This window comes from Stigmatopora argus, chromosome 13, assembly GCF_051989625.1.
Source record: "Stigmatopora argus isolate UIUO_Sarg chromosome 13, RoL_Sarg_1.0, whole genome shotgun sequence".
In the NCBI taxonomy this organism is placed as follows: domain Eukaryota; kingdom Metazoa; phylum Chordata; class Actinopteri; order Syngnathiformes; family Syngnathidae; genus Stigmatopora; species Stigmatopora argus.
In genome coordinates, this window is record NC_135399.1 from 1,637,030 (window position 1) to 1,659,665 (window position 22,636).

At 44.0% G+C, this 22,636-nt stretch overlaps 1 protein-coding gene across 1 annotated transcript in view; it reads left to right on the forward strand.

The window, feature by feature from the left end:
* The first annotated feature begins 5,666 nt into the window (after positions 1-5,666).
* The window catches only part of itgb5 (integrin, beta 5), a 95,006-nt gene continuing 78,036 nt past the window's right edge, over positions 5,667-22,636 (forward strand). Inside the window, exons 1-6 of the mRNA XM_077617384.1 lie at positions 5,667-6,226; positions 7,008-7,093; positions 7,178-7,385; positions 7,578-7,827; positions 13,434-13,602; positions 22,294-22,455. Of these exons, the coding sequence (XP_077473510.1) occupies positions 6,130-6,226; positions 7,008-7,093; positions 7,178-7,385; positions 7,578-7,827; positions 13,434-13,602; positions 22,294-22,455 (972 nt within the window). The 5' untranslated portion in view covers positions 5,667-6,129. The remainder of the gene's footprint in view (positions 6,227-7,007; positions 7,094-7,177; positions 7,386-7,577; positions 7,828-13,433; positions 13,603-22,293; positions 22,456-22,636) is intronic.

The window sequence follows — 22,636 nt, forward strand, 5'->3', positions numbered from 1 at the left end:
ATAACACTGTTAATCCAGCCACAGTTTATCTCTTTAGAACAGGGGTCTCAAACTCGCGGCCCGCGGGCCAACTGCGGCCCCAGGGACGATAATTTGCGGCCCCCGTCTTAATATGAAAGATTAATGTTCGTGGGGCCCGCAAGATTGATATGAATGACACTTGTTGTGTTCAGAGCTGAATGAACCAATCACGGTGAGGTATACGGCTCTGGAGGGCGGCACATCGGCCGGGCTGTCAGGAAGCAGGAAAGCCATTCACAGAAGGTGAATTTATCAAAAAGTGCATATTACAGGCTGCACATATTGTCTGTCCAGAAAAGAAAAGTCTGTTCAACCACATCAGCCTTTCTGCCAACACCGTGGCAGAGCGCATTTCTCACCTGTCAAGTGACATTTATGATCAACTGTGTGAGAAAGCACAATGTTTCAGTGTATATTCAGTGGCTCTTGATGAGACCACAGACATCACAGACACTGCCCAGCTCGCAATATATGTCCGTGGTGTTGATGACAATTTTGAAGTAATGGAGGAGTTGCTCACAGTAATTCCAATGCATGGCCAGACCACCGCTAAGGAAATATTTCACCAGCTGTGTGATGCCATTAAGAATGCCGGTTTGCCATGGAAGAGCTTTGTTGGAATAACAACCGATGGAGCCCCATCAATGACAGAGAGGAAGAATGGACTGGTAGCACTTGTTCAAAAAAAACTGGAAGAGGAGGGTGTGGAGGAGGCCATAGCTCTGCACTACATTATCCATCAGCAGGCCCTTTGCAGCAGATGCCTGAAGTTTGACAATGTGATGTCTGTCGTTGTGAAATGCATCAACCAAATCAGATCCAGGGGCTTAAAGCACAGAAGGTTCCGTGCTTTTTTAGAGGAAATGGAGTCAGAATATGGGGATGTGCTCTAGTTCACTGAGGTACGTTGGCTCAGCAGGGGAAACGTGTTGAAGAGATTTTTTGAGTTGAGAGCAGAAGTAAAAGACTTCATGGAGATAGACAGGGTTGCTGTTCCTGTGCTAAGTGATCCCAAATGGCTCATGGACTTGGCTTTTCTTGTTGATATCACACATGAGCTTAATGTACTGAACAAGAAGCTACAAGGCCAGGGGCAAGAGGGGAGAGATATTAGAAACTGGCCGAAAGAAGCGATCTAACGACGATTGCACAGTTTTGTTCTTTTTTTTCATCATAAATGATGCGGGAGCACTGTATGGCATCATTCAATTGATTTGCAAACTTTGTGCAACGTTCAATATTTGGGTCCTGCTGCTCGATCTTTCTGTTTATAAATGGTACTGACGGTCGAATATGTGCAACGCTCACCACTCTCACGCGCATCAAGCTTCGTTATTATTGCCACTCGTTTCAAATGAAATGGCTTGCCTCTTCCTTGCAACTCCCTCACTAGAAGCATTTCGCTTTTTACCAACCATATTCAATAATGGATGCACGAGATATTTAATGATACAAATGAAAAAGGTTCTTTGTCCACTGGAGATACGTTCACGCACTTCCGCATTGCAACGAAGAAGGTAGATGCTGGGTGAGCTGAGCCCTCACAGCGCCAGGCGTCGGTATTAGCGGCGGAAAGAAGCACTACTCGGAAAAAAATACAAAATTGGACTTACGAACATTTTTCGCCTTAAACGCAATTTGCAGACTTGTTCGTTCGTATGTACCGTTGTTCGTAAGTTGAATGTTCGTAAGTAGGGGAGCGTCTGTATGTTGAGGCCATTTCGAAGCTACAGGAGGAATTTGATCACAGATTTGCAGACTTCAAGACACACAAAGCCACATTTCAAATTTTTGCGGACCCCTTCTCCTTTGATGTGCAAGATGCCCCTCCTGAGCTTCAAATAGAGCTCATTGACCTGCAGTGCAACTCTGCACTCAAAGCCAAGTTCAGGGAGGTGGGTGGAGAAGCAGACAAGCTTGGGCAATTTTTGAGAGAGTTGACCCACAGCTTCCCTGAACTTTCCCGAATGTTCAAGCGGACCATGTGCCTTTTTGGGAGCACATACTTGTGTGAGAAGCTCTTCTCCACCTTGAACTTCAATAAGACCAAGTACAGGTCCAGACTTACTGATGAGCATCTTCAAGCTCTACTGAGGGTCTCCACTGCTTCCTCCCTCAAGCCAAATGTGACTCAGCTATGTGAGAAGAAGCGCTGCCAGGTCTCTAGCAGCAAGGAGTAGGCAAGAGAAGCCGTGTTCAGAATATTTCATGTTCAATGTTCCATTCAAGTTCAGAAAGTTAAAGGTTAAAGAGCTGTTAATACAGACATTTGAAACGGAATAAAAATAATTCATTTTCTCTACTTAGCCAGCCAATGTATATCTACTGTATGCTCATTATTATTATTATTTTATAATTGTATTACTGATTGATTGATTTTTTTTCATCTTTAAGTTAATTAATTTAATTCATTATTTCTTGTTAAAAAATAAAGATATTTGATAACGTTGGAATGTTTTATCAGCGCTTTTCTTATGGAAATCCTGATGCGGCCCAGTCTCACCCAGACTCGGCCTCTAGCGGCCCCCAGGTAAATTGAGTTGTGACCCCTGGGTTAGAGGGTAAAGTGCAAACGTGGAAGAATAGGCCTACACTTTACCTCAACAAAGCCAATGCATCTACAGTGCCACCTAGTGGAAATATAAGAATTGCAGGGGGAAATAAAAAATACAAGAATAAACTAAATAAAATATATTTAAAAAAATATATTCATTTAATATTATCAAGTTCGGCGGGCCGGATTAAAACGTTTAACTGCCCGCATGTGGCCCCCGGGCCGTAGTTTGGCGCCCCCCCCCCCCCCCAAGTGCTCTATTTCCAAATAAAAATGATGGCCACTGCCCGCTGCTCGCCATTTTTTTTCTAGGTGATGAGTTGAGTGACAGTCCTCATTCTTTCGCCATTTTCTTAGTGACAAGCGAAAGACAGGTAAGTGGCTTCCACTAGCGAGTGGAAGCGTGGATTTTGACATTTTTATAAAATATCCCAGCTGACTTGGGGCCAGAGGCGGGGGACACCCTGAATTGGTGGCCCGCCAATACAGCACTATCATTTCTTTACTTTTTTTTAAAGAGTGCTTCAAAGATGCCACAAGATTGGTTGATTGAGATCATAGGACTCCAGAGTATGATTTGCGACTACAAGCCTAGTGTGTGGTCATGTGACATCCGATTGGTATAATGGAGTCATGTGATTATTGTTACTACCTCTCATTGCTGAAACTGCTAGATCCACTGGGGGCTAAATATAAAACAAATAACAACACTGGTGTAGCTCAAAATAGAGGTTGGCTGATATATCGGCTAGCCGATATAGTAGGATTATTCACCAGTCAATTTACAAACCACTTCAGGCCTGGTAGTACAAGCCTTGCTCGAGGCTTGGTTCTTTGAAACAGTTGTTAAGATTTGTTCTTGGCAAGAGAGAATATGCAATGTTGATTTTAAGATCTTACTGAGTGGTCATAATAATAATAATAATAATAATAATTGGACATAGGCCCTGTCGTCATTATCAACAACATAAAGCCTACTTGTCATCACACCCAGAAACTGCGTGTGACGAAATTGGTGGTGCTTCTCCATAAGCTGCGTTTACTCGGCAAAAGACCTAAATAAGTGATAGTTACAGACATCTTGTAATTTGGCATTCTGCTGTTATGGATACAGGTCGCTTACCTCTCACTGTCTTTCACTTACCTTCAGTCAGCTAGTAGGAGGCAGATCACCACCCAAACATCTTTTCATATTACCGCAGAAGGGAATGTGTGTTATGTTACCGCAAATTTAGAGTTCTGATGGATGTGGGGAAAAAACTGTCCTTAAGCCTATTTGTCCGTGCTTTGTGGGACCTATAGCGTCTGCCAGAGGGCAGCAGCTGGAACAGATTGTGACCAGGGTGGTAAGGGTCCCCTATGATGTTCCTGGCTCTGCTGAGGTAACGAGGGCTGGCAATGTCTTCCAGTGAGGGCAGAGAGCAGCCGACAATCCTCTGGGCAGTGTTAATCACTTTCTGCATGGCCTATTAGTCTGCCGTCATGCTTCCAGCGTACCACACTGTGATGCAGTACGCCAGGATGCTCTCTACAGTGGTTCTATAGAAGGTTATCAGAAGCTTGGTGCCCAAGTTGTTCTTCCTAAGTACCCTGAGGAAATGGAGTCGTTTCTGAGCCTTCTTCACCACTGCCGTGATGTTTGTAGACCATGAGAGCTTATCCGTGACGTGGACCCCCAGGAATTTAAAGGACTGGACCCTGTCTACACATACTCCATTTATGAGGAGTGGGGCCAGATCTGTGCCGTGTTTGCGAAAGTCCAGGATTATTTTTTTAGTTTTCGTGGTGTTCAGTGTGAGATTGTTCACCGAGCACCACGAAGACAATTTGTTGACCTCATCTCTGTAGGCCGACTCATCCCCTCCTGAGATGAGTCCGACCACAGTGGTGTCGTCAGCGAATTTGATGATGGCATTAGACTGGTGGGTGGGTGTACAGTCGTATGTGTACAGGGAGTACAGAAGAGGACTCGGTACACAGCCTTGAGGGGAGCCAGTGCTCAGTGTAATGGAGAAAGAGAGGTGGGGACCAAGTCTAACAGTCTTTGGTCGGTTGGTCAAGAAGTTCTTTATCCAGCAGCAGATTGAAGAGGATAGTCCAAGGTGGGAGAGTTTGTCAGTCAGAATGTCCGGTTTTATGGTGTTGAAGGCTGAGCTATAGTCAATGAAGAGCATCCTCACGTAGTTCCCATGGTGTTCCAGGTGGCTTAGTGCTGTATGAAGAGCAATGGCAATAGCATCCTCAGTGGACCTGTTAGCTCTATAAGCAAACTGGTGAGGGTCAATTGAGGGAGGGATTGTATTCCTGATATGGCGGGCTACCAACTTTTCAAAGCACTTCATGATCACAGGCGTGAGTGCAACAGGCCTATAATCATTCATGCTGTCAATGGTTGGCTTTTTGGGGACAGGGATAATGGTGGCAGATTTCAGACACGATGGAAGGATGGATTGTTGCAGGGAACAATTGAACATTTTTGTGAAGACTCCAGCCAGCTGGTCAGCACAGGCTTTGAGCACCTTCCCAGGTACTCCGTCTGGGCCAGCAGCCTTCCTGGTGTTCACAGACCGCATTACGAGTCTCACTTCCTGTTCCCGGAACGTCAGTGTATTGCTGCAGGGTGGTGGTGGGGGTGTTGAGACTGGGTCTGATTTGTCAGTCTCAAAGCGGGCAAAGAAACGGTTCAATTCCTCCGCTAGTGAGGCATCTGCGTTAACAGACATATTATTGTTATTGTAGTTGGTAATATGTCGTATTCCTTGCCACAACATTCAGAATGTTACTCTATAAGAATGATTCTTATAAACATAGTTTTTGTGCAAGTATTGCGCTTGTGCCACAGCAAGGCGCTATAAACGCCTTTGTGATTGTTCTCTGTTTGTCAGCCGAGATAATTTTGAAGTCTATTATTCGTTGTTTCTTTGATAGCTGAACACGCATTAGTAAGAGCTATGTTTTTCTAAGCCTAATATAGTCATCCATCGACAATATACTATTCTGAAACTGAAAGTTGTTCTATCGTAGTCGCCACCAGGCGTCACCCCGCGTCAACATTATTATGGAAAGGGAGCCTCCCAAACGAGCCAGGTTTACAAATCCCGCATAGGGAGTAGTTAAGAGGTGGAGCCACCCAGCTGGGCTCTGACCCAGAGCAAGCGAGCCAGATCAAATCTAGATCTTCAAGTTCGGAGATGTGCAGCTCTTATCATTTGACGCTTTGATGTATCCCCTTTCATCTTGGATAATTAAAATGAGTTTGTACGAGGCCAACATTGAATCCGAGCAGCGGCTCCCCAGCCGCCTGCATAGTTGAAAGCTGAAGGAGACGTGGAAACTAGCACAACAAGCAAACAGAGGACGGATTAACAATGGCAACTGGTCTTTGACATGCATTGCCCGTCGTCATGAGGTGTAAACAGTCGACCAATTGGACTCGAACCAGTCCCGATAGTTTCTGATGGTTGAATAACAGTGGGCACTGCATTCGAGCGACGAGTGGAGAGTTACGAATCCGAACTGGCGTGTGAGAGGACGTGGTTGATTGCACTGAGAGCATGCCGAGTGACGCCATGTGGAACCCGGCGATGAACGTGTTGAGAGCGGCTGTGTGCTCTTTGCTGCTACTACAAGCATTCCTTCACCCTTCGACAGGTAAATCTAGGACATTGCTGATTTGCGAGACGCTTTTGTTTTTGGCGATAACAATGATTGAAGGTCGAGATTAGTTACATTAGGCAATGAATGCTTTTGGAAAGAAACTGTTTTGATTGGCACTAACTTGGAGGTAGAAGTTTGGACTATTGTGGTGACTTTATTTAGGAGCACGAGTATCTTATTTTGTAACAAGCCAGGTACTGTACTGTAATGTACTGTACTGATCGGCTTTTCTCCAAAATGTTTTTATTTTTTATTTATTTTTAAATCTTCGTAAAAATCCATTGGAACCATCACATTTAAAATAGTGTGTTATATGCCATGGGCCAGTACCCCTGATTCTGAAGGATTTTGACATTGGCATGGCAACAAATGGAAACAAAAATCTGATTGGGCAACCTGGGTCCAATTTTCACACCACTGGCAAATCCATATGGTACACTTGAAATCAAATAATACTGTTTTCTATAAAAGTAGGTATGTGCTTAAAACAGCACACCACTGAAATGTCTCCAAGTCTTTTTTGTATTACTATTTCCTCTTGGCCCAATCATCAACACCACATGCTTATACCAATAAATAACTGTGTGGCACCTTGTGATTACAATGAAAAAATACAATGTTTACATCAGTGCAGGTATTGTGCTGTAAAATTGTGACACTCCTTTTCATGTTTTGTTTTTTACTGATACTCCTTGTGGTGTATTGTGGTTCATTTGCTGTATCATGTTTTGTTTACAAAATTTTATGACAAGAGTCAACATAACTTCTCCTGCAGGTCTTAATGTGTGTATGAGTGGCAGTGCAACTTCATGTGAGGAATGTCTCCTGATTCACCCCAGTTGTGCCTGGTGCGCACAAGAGGTATGCTTGTTTACCAAGTTCTTTTTAAGACCGGTTTTCCATCATCAATACAGCTTAAACTGTGCTGTCTTCTTTGTCGTATAGGATTTTGGGTGGGGCCGCACCCTTATGTCACGCTGCGACTTTGTTCAAAACCTTTACAAGCGTGGCTGCCCGAACCGCTTTGTCGAATTCCCCACGAATAGCATTACGGTACAACAAAACATGCCTTTGAGCTCTAAGGGCTTTGGGTTGACCCAGGAGGATGTGGTCCAGATTCAACCGCAGAGCATCTCCCTCAATTTGCGACCTGGTGAGATCGTTTTAAATTAATCGTGTTAAAAACCAAGTCTGTTTTATTAACATTTTGTCTTACAATGTATTTATGTTCTGTTGCTAAAAGTATTCATTTTTTCAATTTTTTTTTTGACTCTCCCTTAAAACTTGATCATTTATTCAAATTCCTGAAACCTGCTGACGGATGGATTTCACACTGGGTAAATAGGAGAACAGTCGTGGTTTGGACTACAGGTGCGCCAGGTGGAGGATTACCCAGTGGACCTCTACTACTTAATGGATCTCTCCCTCTCCATGAAAGACGACCTGGACACTATCCGCAACCTGGGGACAAAGCTGGCCCTGGAGATGGGCAAGCTCACCAGCAACTTCCGGCTGGGCTTCGGTTCCTTCGTTGACAAGAATTTGTCACCCTTCTCCTACACGGCACCAAAGTATGAGGAGAACCCCTGCAATGGGTAGGTAGCCCTATTTATAAAGAATTGCGGAATTATCTTTGCCATGCATGAAGTTCAAGTACATAATGTGAATAACTTCTGAATAGAGTTAATTAAATTAAATATGAAGTTATTTCTATTTCCTTTGTTAAAATACTTTGAATCTCTAAAATGTGCTGAGTATCAGTTTGGTACATTTCCATTATTTCCGAAAATATTGTAGAGATTTTAAAAAAGTGTTAATAACAGTGAGTAGGACTGTATTCATCTCACTTATATTTGCAGCTCAGGACCTGCAGAATAACAAATTTCTTTATTAATAGAAATAAATTAAATGATAATAAATTGTATATTAAAATTTAATAGCATGGTGAGTCGGCAAGGTGGTCGGTGCCTGTTGTGGCGGCAACTAGAGAACCCGCTGGTAAGGAATGCCGTCAGGCTCAAGATGGAGTCCAGTCCTTTTTGGCCCACTGTACTCCGGAGACTGCTGACGGGTCCCGGGTGGCCAAGCGGCATGTGTCTCTGATGCATAAATCCGGACATGGGAGGAGTTCGATGAGGCCATGGAGAACGACTTCCGGGTGGCTTCAAAGAAATGTTGGTCCACCATCCAACGTCTCAGGAGGGAAAAGCGGTACACCATCAACATAGTAGGGATGTGGCGCTGTTAACCTTTTGTGAATTGGCGGGCCGAATACTTTGCAGACCTCAACTCCACAACACGCCTTCCAATGACCCAGTCTACATGTGCTTTGTCGACTTAGAGGAGGCATGTATGAGTACCGGTGCAGTAGCCTGGATACGTGGGGTCCAGTCCCTCCATGACTGGTGTCAGATTCTGGTCCGCGTAGCAGGCAGTAAGTCGAATCCGTTTCCAGTGGGGCTTGGACTCCGCCAAGGCTGCCCCATGTGACCGATTTATGTTCATAACCTTTATCAACCGAATATCTAGACTCAGCTGTGGCGTTGAGGGGATCTGGTTTGATGGCCTCAGTATTGCATTTCTGCTTTGTGCAGATGATGTGTTCTGTTGGCTCCATCAAGCCATGATCTCCAACTCTGTCTGGATGGATTCACAGCAGAGTGTGAAATGGTCGGGATGAGAATCAGTACCTCAAAATCTTAGATTGTGGTCCACAGTCGGAAATAGGTGGCATGCCCTCCTCGGTCAGAGATGAGGTCCTTCCCCAAGTGTAGGAGTTCAAGTATCTTTGGGTGATGTTCACAAGTGAGGGAAGAATGGCGTGGGAGATGGCCAGGTGAATCGGTGCAGCGTCTGCTCCCTATTTACTGGTTTATCTACGTTCCTTCCCTCATCTATGGTCACGAGCTGTGGGTCATGACCGAAAGAACAAGATTCCAGATGTAACCAGCCGCCTTAGAGATAAGGTGAGATCTGTCATCTCGAATGGAATCGGCGTAGAGCCGCTGCTCTTCCGGATTGAGAAGAGCCATATGAGTTGTGTCAGGCATCTGATTAGGATTCCCCCGGAGTGCTTCTCTGGATAGATTTTCTTGACATATCCAACACGGGACCGAGCTAATACGTGCTGGGCAGAGTGTCTCCCGGCTGGAACACCTTGGGATCCTCCTGGAAGAGCTGGATGAAGTGGATGAGGAGAAGCAAGTCCCCGCGACCTGACCTCGAGTAAGAGGAGGAAGAGAAGACAAATTATTTGTAAAGTATGGGTTATATTGGATTGGATTGTATAACTTTATTCATCCTGTATTCGGGAAATTTCATTGTGGCAGTAGCAAGAGGGTGATTAGACAGAACAACAAAGCAAAAGCACGAAGCAAATCAAAGTAAATGGGATCATTGAGAATCACCAAATCAAATCATTAAGACAGAAAAGCAGCAAAAACACAAAACGAGCAAGAGTGGACGGAGCTAATACGGATACAGTCTCAAAAAGACGTTGTAAAGTTGGACAAAAACTGGAACCACACATAGGAAGTCTTCCACAAGATGGGGAACTTCTGCAGACTAGGACCGAGGTAGAGAATATGCAGAGTCACTCTTCCAAGCTTATCAGCACAGTTCCTCAGTAGTCTGGAGCTGAAGACAACAGTAGCAGAGTAGAGCCCCTCGACTACTTTGCTGGTAAGCGCCGACAGCTCTTCCATCTTATCCCACGATGGAATGGTTGGTTAGAAGCGTTGCCTCTTCTCCCAGCACTTTTGTCCAGCTCCGAATCTCCGGCGGCACCAAGGTGTTTCTCCTTCTGCTACGTATTGTAACAGCTAGTCCCATGTGTGTGACAGCGTAGGCATGGCTGAATGGTTCCAAAAAAGAAGTAGCGGAAAGAAGCCAGGCTAACAGAACAAAGAAAGTTGTAAAAACAAAGTAAAAAGTATAAAGTACAAAGTAAAGTAAAAAGTAATGTATTAAGAAATATTAAAATGTAATTAAAAAAAAGATAGGACTGTAAAACACAAAAAAACATAAGGGTGGACAGAGCTACTGCCACTGGCTTCCGCGTGACGGCGCCATCTTGGAACAGAGCGCACAAATTAAAACAAATTAAACTTGACATGCAGGGAACTAACTGCAAGGTGACAAAGACAAAACGCCATAACGCAAGACAATATGGCAGATATGGTCATTTATTTCAAAATAGAGAAAAGATAAACAGATAAAATGTTAAACAAAATGTATTTTGACGTCTATCAATGAAATTCAAGAAAAGAAAGCGTATCTTGCGTAAAATTTGAAAAAACTCCCGTGTGCCTGCCATTGTTCGCTCAGGGCGCCGCCATCTTACTGTAGTTAAATGTACTCTGACTGGCCAGATGCAAGTAGCCTTGACATATGTTCATACTTGTGCCTGCCATTGGTCGCTCAGGTCACCGCCATCTTACCGTAGTTCAATGTGCTCAGTAGCCTTGACATATGTTCATACTTGTGCCTGCCATTGGTTGCTCAGGTCACCGCCATCTTACCGTAGTTAAATGTGCTCTGACTGGTCAGACGCGAGTAGCCTTGATACATGTCATACCGTGCCAGCATATTCCAATAGTTGTTAAGGCAGATCGAAGTTCTTGCGGTCGATCATTAAAATATCAGCCATGATACCTGCTATTACTGCACCCAGAAACTTTGCACTGAAACATGATTTAATTCCAGCCCGCCAATTGAAGTGGATTTGAAATCTAGAACTGTCAATCGCAGTGAACGAGCTAAGGGATACAACAACAATATATTCCAGAGGAACCAGGATATTGAAACATATGTTTAAATTTCTGAATCAAACTTTGCAGCACCTAGAGATGTTCAGCATCAGCAATAAAGGAAATCATAACCAAGAGTTCAATTCATCACGTATATTTTATATGCCGTATTTTCACGCCTATTTGGCGCATCGTTTCTTACGCCGCAGTGTCAGTAACGAGTGCTATTTCTGTATTTTAGACACACAAAGCACGCACCATTTCATTAGACGCATATATATTATATATTTCATATGGATTAAGATCGAAACGCGATAGTGCTGGCTACCGGAAGCAGCTTATTTCCGGGTTCCGGTGCGCAGTGACTGCTGGGAAATATAGTTCTTGGGCGCTACACCCACACGCTAAAAACACGCTTTAAAAAGGCAACGGAAGCAAAACTGAGTTCGGTAGTGCTTTATTTGTCACATTTTACAAATTACTCAAGTCGTCATCACCTTCAAATCCCTCAAACTCCTCATCTTCTGTCTCAGAATTAAACAATTGCCCGAACGAGCCTTCCAAATAGCCGGGCCCCCCCCTCTCTTCGTTATCAGAGTCACCGTCATTTCCATGTGGCTCCTTAGAAATTATGCCGGCTCGAACAACCGTGCAAGCAGACACGTTCGCCCAGGCGGCAACGATCCATTGACAAATCGTAGCGTAAGAAGCCCGGCGCTGCCTGCCACTTTTCGTGAAGCTGTGTTCGCCAGCGATCATCCACTGCTCCCACGCCGCTCGTAACTTTGATTTGAAAGCCCGGTTGATGCCGATGTCCAGCGGCTGTAATTCTTTGGTCAAGCCTCCGGGAATGACAGCGAGCTCTGAGTTCATTTTCATGATCTGGTGTTTATCTGTTGCTGTGAGATGAGCACGCATGGAGTCGCAAATCAAAACAGACGGCGAGCTGTGAAAAAATCCATCTGGTCGCTTGACACGTAACCATTCTCGCATTTTCTCCTCATCAATCCAGCCTTTTGGATTCACCTTCATGATGACGCAGGCTGGAAACTTTTCTTTAGGCAGAGTCTTTCGCTTGAAGATCACCATTGGTGGTAGCTTCTGCCCATTAGCATGGCAAGCGAGAACAACAGTAAAAGCCGACTTCTCGTGCCCCGTTGTTCGTATCGCCACCGTGCTGGTCCCCTTTCTCTCGACAGTGTGGTTCATCGGGATGTCGAAAGTCAGCGGCACCTCGTCCATGTTGGTAATGTGGTTTGGCTGTATAAGTTTGTCGGCAATCAGCTTGGAGCAGTAGGTGCGGAAAGCGGCTTGCTTGTCAATGTAGTCCGTCGGGAGTTGCTGCGCCACGGTTGTCCTCACTCTGATCGCCAGATGATGCCGTTTCATAAAACGAAAGCACCACGACGGTCCTCCTCGTCGGCGTCGCTCGTCGGCCGCCCGTCGGTCGGCCGCCCGTCGGTCGGTCGGCCGTCGGTCGGTCGGCGCCCCTCGGCGCTGCCCGAGCGCTCCCGCTCGGCGCGGCGCTCGGCGCTCACAAAGGGCGCTCTGCTTTATAAGGCGCCCTGTCTATTTTGGAGAAAATTTTTGACTTTTTTTTACTTTTATGCGCGCCTTATAGGCGTGAAAATACGGTAAGTTCATTGATGTCATTCATTCATCTTCTGAACTACTTTATCCTCACAAGGGTCGCAGGGAGTGCTGGAGCCTATCCCTTCGTGCTTTCGGGCATGAGGAGGGGGACACCCTGAATCGGTGGCCAGCCGATCGCAGTGCAGGCAATTTAGAGTGTCCAACCAGCCTACCACGCATGTCTTCGGAATGTGGGAAGAAACCGGGTTACCTGGAGGAAAACCCACGCAGGCCCGCAAGAACATGCAAACTCTACACAGGTGGACCAACCTGGATTTTAACCCAGGACCCCCAGACTAATTTCTTTAACTGTCAATGGGAACGGTGGGCTAATAAAAATGAGGTAGTGGACAGTAGTTGGCCTGCGGGCTGTAGTCTGGACAACTGCTTTAGACTATAGTTTTAATGCAAAAATATATAAATAAATGCATGTAGTTGAGCACAATAAAAGAGCAAAATAAAAACAGGTTTATAATCATGATAAAGATTATGGATGAAACTTGTGGGCTCTAAAGTAACCTTGTGAATTTTATTCACCTGCTTCAAGGAATTATACATTGGTCCCTCTTCATATTTGATAATTTCTAAAAAGACATCACACTCTGTAGCAGAGAGCGGAATATAGACTTCCTCCGTGTTATTTGCCCTCGAGGTGAAAGTGCTGTGCAGCCAGTGCACATCACTTGCTATTTGGGTTATGCTAATTTTTGTGTGTGAATCGCAAAGCGGCACAGTAAGAATCAATTAAGGGCGATTGGCCGTTACATTAATTGAAAAATGGCATTTGATTTATTTGTATTCTTTTGCTAACTCCCTCCTAGGTACAAGCTGTTCCCAAACTGTGTACCCACGTTTGGCTTCCGCCATATTTTGTCGCTGACAGACAAAGTTGACCGCTTCAATGAGGAGGTGCAGAAGCAGATGGTCTCCCGCAACCGGGATGCGCCTGAGGGCGGGTTTGATGCTATTCTGCAGGCAGCAGTTTGTGAGGTGATGTGTGACCCATTAATCCTCTTTTAGAGCTGGACAATATGACAAAAATTATCATTATTATATAAAAAAAGATCAGTCTTTTGATAATTATCACGATAACTATCTGTTAGGAAAATATTTCATATTATTACAAACTATCATATCTTTTTGTCTTTCAAATTTGAAACTTCAAACGTCTGTGAACAAGTAAATACATTACTTTCCTCATTATTTAATTATGAAAGTAATTGTTACCTTACTATATAAGAAAAAGAACATAAAATATGATTCTGTTATGCAATAACTATAAGACAACTCCCTCCATACACTGAAAATTCAAGCAAAAAACCTGCAGAAATTTTACCTTTTTTAACCTAAAAGTACCTTTTATTTTAATGAATTTGCATTCAAACCGAAAGTTGCTGTTCAATATGAAATAAATTAAATAATCAACTGAAGATATCATCACCATTGGCAAGATGAGCTGGGTGATGGGACAAAAATTGTTATCACAAAAAATAAAAATGATCAGTCTATCGATAATTATCACGATAACATCACATCTTTTGTTTCAAATTTGAAACTTTAAACTTCTGTGAACACGTAAAGTCTCACAAAAAGAAACAGTAAATTTACCTCACATATGGCCATTTACAAAAAAAATGTTTTTTAACCCAAGATAACAAGTTTTAAATTTCTAAAGGTTTTAGAACATTTACATAAAAGGGGGAAACATCTTGATATGAAGTAAGAAAAATATTACAGGCTCTCCTCAAATGAGTACAGTGGGTTAAGAACATTTTCAATGAGGCTGCTCTGTGCACAGGCATTTAAAAAAAAAAAAAGAACGCCACGGAGAATTCACGATCGTTTAGTGGTTCGGCTTTGTGTTGTCCCGCATCTCATTTTCGCTCATTTTGGCCATCTTATTGTGCTTGTGAATTCATTATCTGTGTTATCCTTTCCTTATCATATTCTTCTTCTCCTCAGCGTTGGTCTGGAATTAGTGTTCATATCAAAACAGCGCCCCCGTTCTTTGTGGTGGTCGGATGGTGTAATTGCAGTTTAAACTTATCTTTTTTTTTTATCGAAAGTGTTTATTATTATTGTTGACAAATTATTTCACAATAATTATCGTTATCGTTTTATCGCCCAGCTCTACATTCTTTATATCAATTGTATTCAGTCTTTTCATTTTATAACTTTGATACAAGAAAACAATACGACTACCATTCTAAAGAAAGCCTTAAGCCTTCTCATTGGGTTTCACCGATTTGTCAAGTTTCTTTAGCATACGAATGTCAAAGAAAAATGTCATGTTGTGCATGCAATGCTGATTGTAAAAATACGATTATTGTATTTTCTCGCTTCTAAGCCGCCCCGTGTATAAGCCACGCCCTTACAATTGTCGCCAGTGACTTCAACAAACCTTGTTTAAAGACTGTTCTGCCTAAGTTGATCCAGTACATGAAGTGTCACACCAGAGGAGATAAAACTCTAGACCAGGGGTGGGCAGACTATTCCACAAAGGGCCGCAGTGGGTGCGGGTTTTCATTTCAACCCATTGAGAGGGCACCTTTTCACCAATCCGGTGTCCTACAAGTGCAATCAGTGGATTGCAGTCAGGTGCTTCTTGTTTTCTGCAGGAATCTCATTGGTTAAACTGTCTGCTATATTGGTTGGAACAAAAACCTGCACCCACACCGGCCCTCGAGGACCGGTTTGCCCATGCCTGCTCTAGACCATGTTTATTCTAACATCAAACATGACTACACGGACACTGTACTTTCCTACATCAAAAACTGTACGGACACTGTCACTGTTAATAAACGTATCCGGGTTTTTCCTAACCAAAAACCCTGGATGACCAGTGAGACACAGGCACTCATTAAATGCCGTAACACCGCCTTCAGGTCAGGGGACAAGTTACAATACATTACAATTACAATTACAATACGTATTACAATTACATACAATCGTAATCCGTTCCGAGACTGAGATCGTATGACGAGCTTTTCGTAACTCGAGCGGATGTTTCCCATTGAAATGAATTGAAAACAAATTAATTCGTTCCAACCCTCTGAAAAAACACCAAAAACGGGATATTGGATTGGAAAAATGTTTTATTTCTTCTAATTCGCCATATATTGACAAAGTAATAAATAACGAGTGGTTTAACAGTAATAAAATGTGTTTAATAGGAGTAAAATTAGACACATTTCGCGGAGGGTAGAGACAGCGACATACACGGAGGCGGGGGGAAGGGGAGGGGGGGTGTTCGGTGGGACTTTATCCACAGCAACAACACACTCGTAAACGAACAAACTAATCTAAATTAACTTGGATAACTATATACAGACACTCAACGTTTAATGTAACTTCAAACAAAACTGAATTCTAATTTTGTTTTAATCTTTTTTACCTTGCGTAGTTCTACGGGTTGACACCACCCGGACGCTCTGCCTAAGTCTTCAAAACGAACGCATCAAGAGTTGTTTGTTTTTGCCTCCCCTTCAAAATGTTTCGAAAATGACGCATAATCCAAGCTTTAGAATTAGCGCGCCACATCACTTGTAGGTTTTCTTTCTTGATGTTGTGTCTCTTGAAGGCACGCGGGTTCTCCGCATTGTACACCAGTAGCGGCTTAATTTTACAGTCACCGCTCGCATTAGCACACAACGCTAGCGTTAAGCAGTCCTTCATAGGTTTGTGTCCCGGTAATGCCTTCTTCTCTGCCACGATGAATGTCCGCCTGGGCATCTTTTTCCAAAAAAGACCAGTTTCATCGCAGTTGAAAACTTGCTGGGGGATGTAACTTTCCCGGGTGATAATCAAGGCAAATGTCTTGATAAATTCCACCGCGGCTTTCAAATTGGAACTCGCCGCTTCCCCGTGTCGGATTACCGAGTGTACTCCAGATCTTTTTTTTTAATTTTTCGAACCAGCCATGACTTGCTTTAAAGGGTTCTGAAGTTGTTGAAGGCTCTCCTTTCGTTGTTATCAAATCCATGTAAATTCCGCTGGCTTTTTCCCATATGGTTGACTCGGTCACGCTATCTCCTGCTAATGTAGACCAACGTGGGGGGAAAAAGCGGTTGTGGAAATGCAAAGTCCGCCCAGTGCTCGTAGATATATTTTATACACGAAAGAGATGCAAAAAAGACAGTGCCATGGCAACCTGGCTTGGTCGCATCACGAAATTTTGATCGTATCTCGGGCGAATAATTCGATTGAAATTTCCGTCGCAACGAGAATGTCGTATGACGAGCGATCGCATGACGAGGTACGACTGTACGAGGAAAATTCAGGAGCACTTCACTGAAAATAACCCAAAGATGTGGCAGGGAATACAACACATCACCAATTACAATGACAATAATAAGGTGTCTGTCAACACAGATGCCTCACTAGCAGAGGAACTGAACCGTTTCTTTGCCCGCTTTGAGACTGAAAAATCTGATTCAGTCTCAACACATCCACCACCTTGCAGCAGTACGCTGAAGCTTCAGGAACATGAAGTGAGACAGGTGCTGTAGGCTGTGAACACCAGGAAGGCTGCTGGCCCTGAGGGAGTGCCTGGGAAGGTGCTCAAAGCCTGTGCTAACCAGCTGATTGGGGTTTTCACAAAGATTTTCAATTGTTCCCTGCAACAATCCATCATCCCATTCTGCCTGAAATCTCCCACCATCATCCCTGTCCCTAAAAAGCCAACCATTGACAGCCTGAATGATTACAGGCCTGTTGCACTTACGCCTGTGATCATGAAGTGCTTTGAAAAACTTGTCGCCCGCAACATCAGGGATACAATCCCTCCCTCAGTTGACCCTCACCTGTTTGCTTATAGAGCAAACAGGTCCACTGAGGACACCATCGCCATAGCTCTATACACAGCACCGAGCCATCTGGAGCACCATGGGAACTATGTGAGGATGCTTTTCATTGACTATAGCTCAGCCTTCAACACTATAATATCGGACATTCTGGCTGACAAACCCTCCCACCTTGGACTATCCTCTTCCATGTGCTGCTGGATTAAGAACTTCTTAACCAACCGTCCACAAACTGTTAGACTTGGTCCCCACCTCTCTTCCTCCATTACACTGAGCGCTGGCTCCCCTCAAGGTTGTGTACTGAGTCCTCTTCTATACTCCCTGTACACATACGACTGTACACCGACCCACCACTCTAACTCCATCATCAAATTTGCTGATGACGCCACTGTGGTCGGACTCATCTCAGGGGGGATGAGTCTGCCTACAGAGATGAGGTCAACAAACTGTCTTCGTGGTGTTTGGTGAACAATAACACACTAAACACCACAAAAACTAACTGCTCTCTGCCCTCACTGGATGACATTGCCAGCCCTAACCCACCCCTACCTCAACATTGTTAGGGACCCATACCACTCTGGTCACAACCTGTTCCAGCTGCTGCCCTCTGGCAGACGCTACAGGTCTCACAAAGCACGGACAAATAGACTTGGGGACAGTTTTTTTTCCCCACAGCCATCAGGACTCTGAAATTGCATTAGCACGACACACAATCCCTTCTGTGCAATAACAATGTGCAATATCTTAGATTGTGCAATACTTTAGAATTTACCTTGCCACGACGTGACTATTATATTTTTATATTACCTATTTATGTTATTACTGGGAAAACGCACTTTGTGGAGTAGGACCACCAATTTCGTTATACACAGCTGTGTATGATGACAATAAAGGCTTTTGATTTTATTTTGATTGATTTGAATTGCCTCAAAATCGTTTAATTTTACAATTTCTCCCGTATAAGCCGCCCCTGATTCACAATTTTCCCCTACATAATGGTTTTAATAGGGAGTACAAATGTGTTACTTTGAAGAGAAAATCATCGCAGGTGGTTTTCCTGAGATACTGTATGAATCAAAAGCACATTATTAGGGTCAATATTGAAGGAAGTTAGTAATTAATCCAGTAATGGTTGTTTTCTTAGTGCAAAACAGAAAATAACCAACAAATATTAAATGTTAATTTGCCGACATGTACTGGTGTAAAAGAATATAGCAACAGTATTATTTGCTCGCCGACCCATTTAAGTCGACAACGTTGACTAGTCGGGACATATCTACAATTTGATAAGCTTGGTCTCTCCATTTGGAAAGCATGGGCGACATAAGCAAGGCCATTGTAAATGATGCAGCAGGTCACAGAATCTTTGCAGCGGTAGGTGAAAGCGGGGCGGAGAAGCATAGACAGTGTTAGATTTAAGTTTAAAGTTAACGTTTGTGTACTGAATTCAATTTGTAGTCTGTGTTTTACAACTGTTGTAATGCTCTGCTATGTTGATTCAATTGAATACAAGACGTAAAATATATTGAAAAGCAAACCGTATTTACTCGCATATAAGCCGCACGCGCGTATAAACCGCACCCTAAAAGTTCCCTTGAAATTTTTAAATTTTACAATTTCTCGCATATAAGCGGCCCCACTGATTCCCAATTTACACCTCCATATTCATGGTTTTAATAGGGAGTACAAATGTGTTACTTTGAAGGGAAAATCATCAAGTGGTATTTCTGAGATCCTGTATGAATCAAAAGGACATTATTAGGGTCAATATCATAAGTTAATATGCTAGTCTCTGCAAAATATCAAATTATTCTATCAAGTCTGTCTTGATGAGAACTGATGCTTTCTAATTACAGAAATTAAAATTTTCTTACCAGAAGTTTAAGATGTTGTGGCAGCTATATTGCTTCTAATGTCAAAATATTTAAATTCTTTTGATGCTTCATATTACTCCAATAGTTGTTGTTATAACCTGAGTAAATAATGCACGCTTATCTGGTAACAGTTTCAGAACATTTTAGTAAACAAAACACTTAGTCATTTACAATCAGTGGCAGGAATCAACCAATCGTTAAATAATAACAGTGACGTGGAGAAACTGTGGCTAACACTTAAGGTTCTGGGGTACATTCTTACTGTGACACAATCACAGTCTATAACAGTTGTCACTTTTGAACAAGAAATAAAACGAAAAAAAATCAAGGTGGAATTTTGTTTCATTTCAAATTCAAGGCTACTCGCGTCTGGCGAAAAAAATGGAGACTGCTGCGCCCCGACCTCACTAAGATGGCTGCGCCCCGACCTCACTAAGATGGCTGCACCCCGACCTCACTAAGATGGCTGCGCCCCGACCTCCCTAAGATGGCCGTGCCCCGACTTGCCTAAGATGGCCGTGCTCCGACCTCGCTAAGAAGGCTGCGCCCCGCGACCTCGCTAAGATGGCCGTGCCCCGAGCGAGCAGTGGGAACGTTTTGCATTTTATCCAAGATACAAGATACCTGGATGCCCCTGGACCTGGACCTCCCCGCGGAGTTAAAGAGAAAGAGAAGAGAATGCAGAGCTGGATGAAAATGTCAGGAGAGAAAGTGACGCTTCAGACCCAGCATTCCATCTATTATGGGGAACGTAAGATCTCTCCCCAATAAGATGGAAGAGCTAACGGCACTTACCAAACTACAACGATAATATCGGAAAATCTGCATTATGTACTTCACGGAGACCTGGCTGAATGAACTAACACCAGACTCTCGAGTCTCCTTGGATGGCTTTCAGCTGGTGAGGGCGGACAGAAAGGCTGAGGAGAGCGGTAGGAAGAAAGGTGGGGGACTAGCTGTTTTTATTAATAGTAGATGGTGCAGCCCCGGGCATATTACTGTGAAGGAGCAACTTTGCACTCGTGATATCGAGCTAGTAGTTGTTAGCATCAGGCCGTTTTACATCCCCTGGGAGTTCTCGCACGTTATCGTAATAACTGCGTATATACCTTCCTCCGCCGATGCGGCAGTCGCTCGCGAGCTGCTTCACGGTACTGTGTCCCGGCTGCAGACGTCACAACCCAGTCTCTCCTTATCTCTGGTGATTTTAACCATGCTCCCTTGGCTTCTACTCTCCCCACCTTCACTCAGTATGTGAAGTGCCACACCAGGGAACAAAAAACTCTGGACCTGCTGTATGCCAACACAAAGGAGGCATACAGCTCAGTCCCCCTGCCCCCACTGGGGCCACAACCTGGTCCATCTGATCCCCACCTACATCCCTATGGTGAGGAAAATAAAACCTACCACGAGTATAAAAGATGCACCAAGGAGACCAGTGTCCGGTCCACTATGAACATTCACAAGGTCGAACACAAATAAAGCACACCGAGACAAAATGTCCGGTCCACTATGAACATTCACAAGGTCGAACACAAATAAAGCACACCGAGACAGATAAGTGAGATTTTGAAGCTTCTGCAGAAGGAGAGTACGGAGGTGGTGGGTCCGATGACTCTACTTCTATAGAAAATATTTTACTTAGGGCAAGATTTCATGACATACAGATTCTCTGTTACAAAGATGCATCGCGACAGTGACACCGATGATGGTGGTGATACTGATGATGTTAAAGGCTACATATAAACATATAAACAAAGGACATACCCTCTTACAAAGATGCATGGTTTTGAAACAGATGGTTGTGATGTGGATGGTTTCTATGACATGGGCATGACACGGATTGAAGGTGATGTCATAGATGTGAAACATTATTTGATTACTTTTCAAGATTATTTCACAACCAGCATGGTACTGAGGGACTGTTTTGAGACCACTGACTGGGAGGTGCTGTGCAATTCACATGGGAAAGACATTGACAGCTTGACCCACTGCATCACAGATTATATTAACTTCTGTGTTGAGAACATTGTACCCTCCAATAAGGTCCGTTGTTTCTCCAACAATAAGCCGTGGGTCACCAGGGGTCTAAGGGCCCCCTGAACAAGAAGAAGGGGGCTTTTAGGTCCGGGGAGAAATAGTCTGAAAATGATTCAGAAGGAGCTGAACAGAGAGATAAGGAAGGGAAAGACCATCTACAGGAGGAAGCTAAAGAACCAACTTCAGAGAGGCAACACCAAAGAGGTCTGGAGGAGCTTTAGGACCATTTCGGGCCATGGAGACAACAGTTAGAGAGACCCGGAGTCCAGAGACAGGGAGTGGGCCAATGAACTGAATCAGTTCTTTAACAGATTCAGTCCTGCCCCACTCCCCTGACCCCAGACCAGAAGCAACTCTCCCCCCTCTTTCTCCTCCTCTTCCTCCCCCTCTTCCACCGGTCACTGCATTACTGTCGATCAGGTGATAAAACAGCTAAAGAAGATCGAGGCAAGGAAGGCTACCGGCCCAGATGGCTTCAGCTCCAGACTACCGAGAGACTGTGCGGATCCCCTTGGCAAAGTGATTCTGCATATTTTCAAAAGTGGAAAACTTCCCGTGTGGTCCCAGTTCCAAACACTGTGAACCCCAAGGAGCCAAACCACTTCAGGCCGGTAGCATTAACCTCTCACCTGATCAAGACATTGGAGAGAGTCATCCTCAATCACCTCAGCCCCATGATAAATGCAGAGCTGGACCCTCTCCAGTTCGCCTATCGTCCAGGTATTGGTGTGGAAGATACTACCACCTACCTTCGCTACATTCGCTTGCGTCGTCACATCACGGCGCACGCAAGGGCGCCATTTTGAAGTGACGTCATCGTGTCGCGTTGCCGTCAAATTGCAGTTATTTTGCAAGTCGTATTTTTATGCGCATATAAGCCGTACCCTCGATTCAGTCAGTTTTTTGTCCTACAAACGCGGCTTATATGCGAGTAAATACGGTATTCCTATTCCCTCTGTCTGCAGGAGGAGATCGGGTGGAGAAAAGAAGCGTACCACCTGCTAGTGTTTGCCACAGATGACGTTCCTCACCTGGCTCTGGATGGCCGTCTGGGAGGCATTGTGCAGCCTCATGATGGCCGCTGTCACCTAGATGACAACAATGAGTACAGTGCATCCACTCGCTTGGTAAACATTTACATTATTTCTGTCTACTTTGCACTATTTTCCTGTCTGAAAGCATTTTTATATGTGAACCATGATTTTTATGTTTAGCTTTCAATATATTTCAGTGAGAAAAAGAAAAAACGTGGTACCTAGAGCTGGGCGATAAAACTAACGACAATAATTATTGTGAAATTTTTGTCAA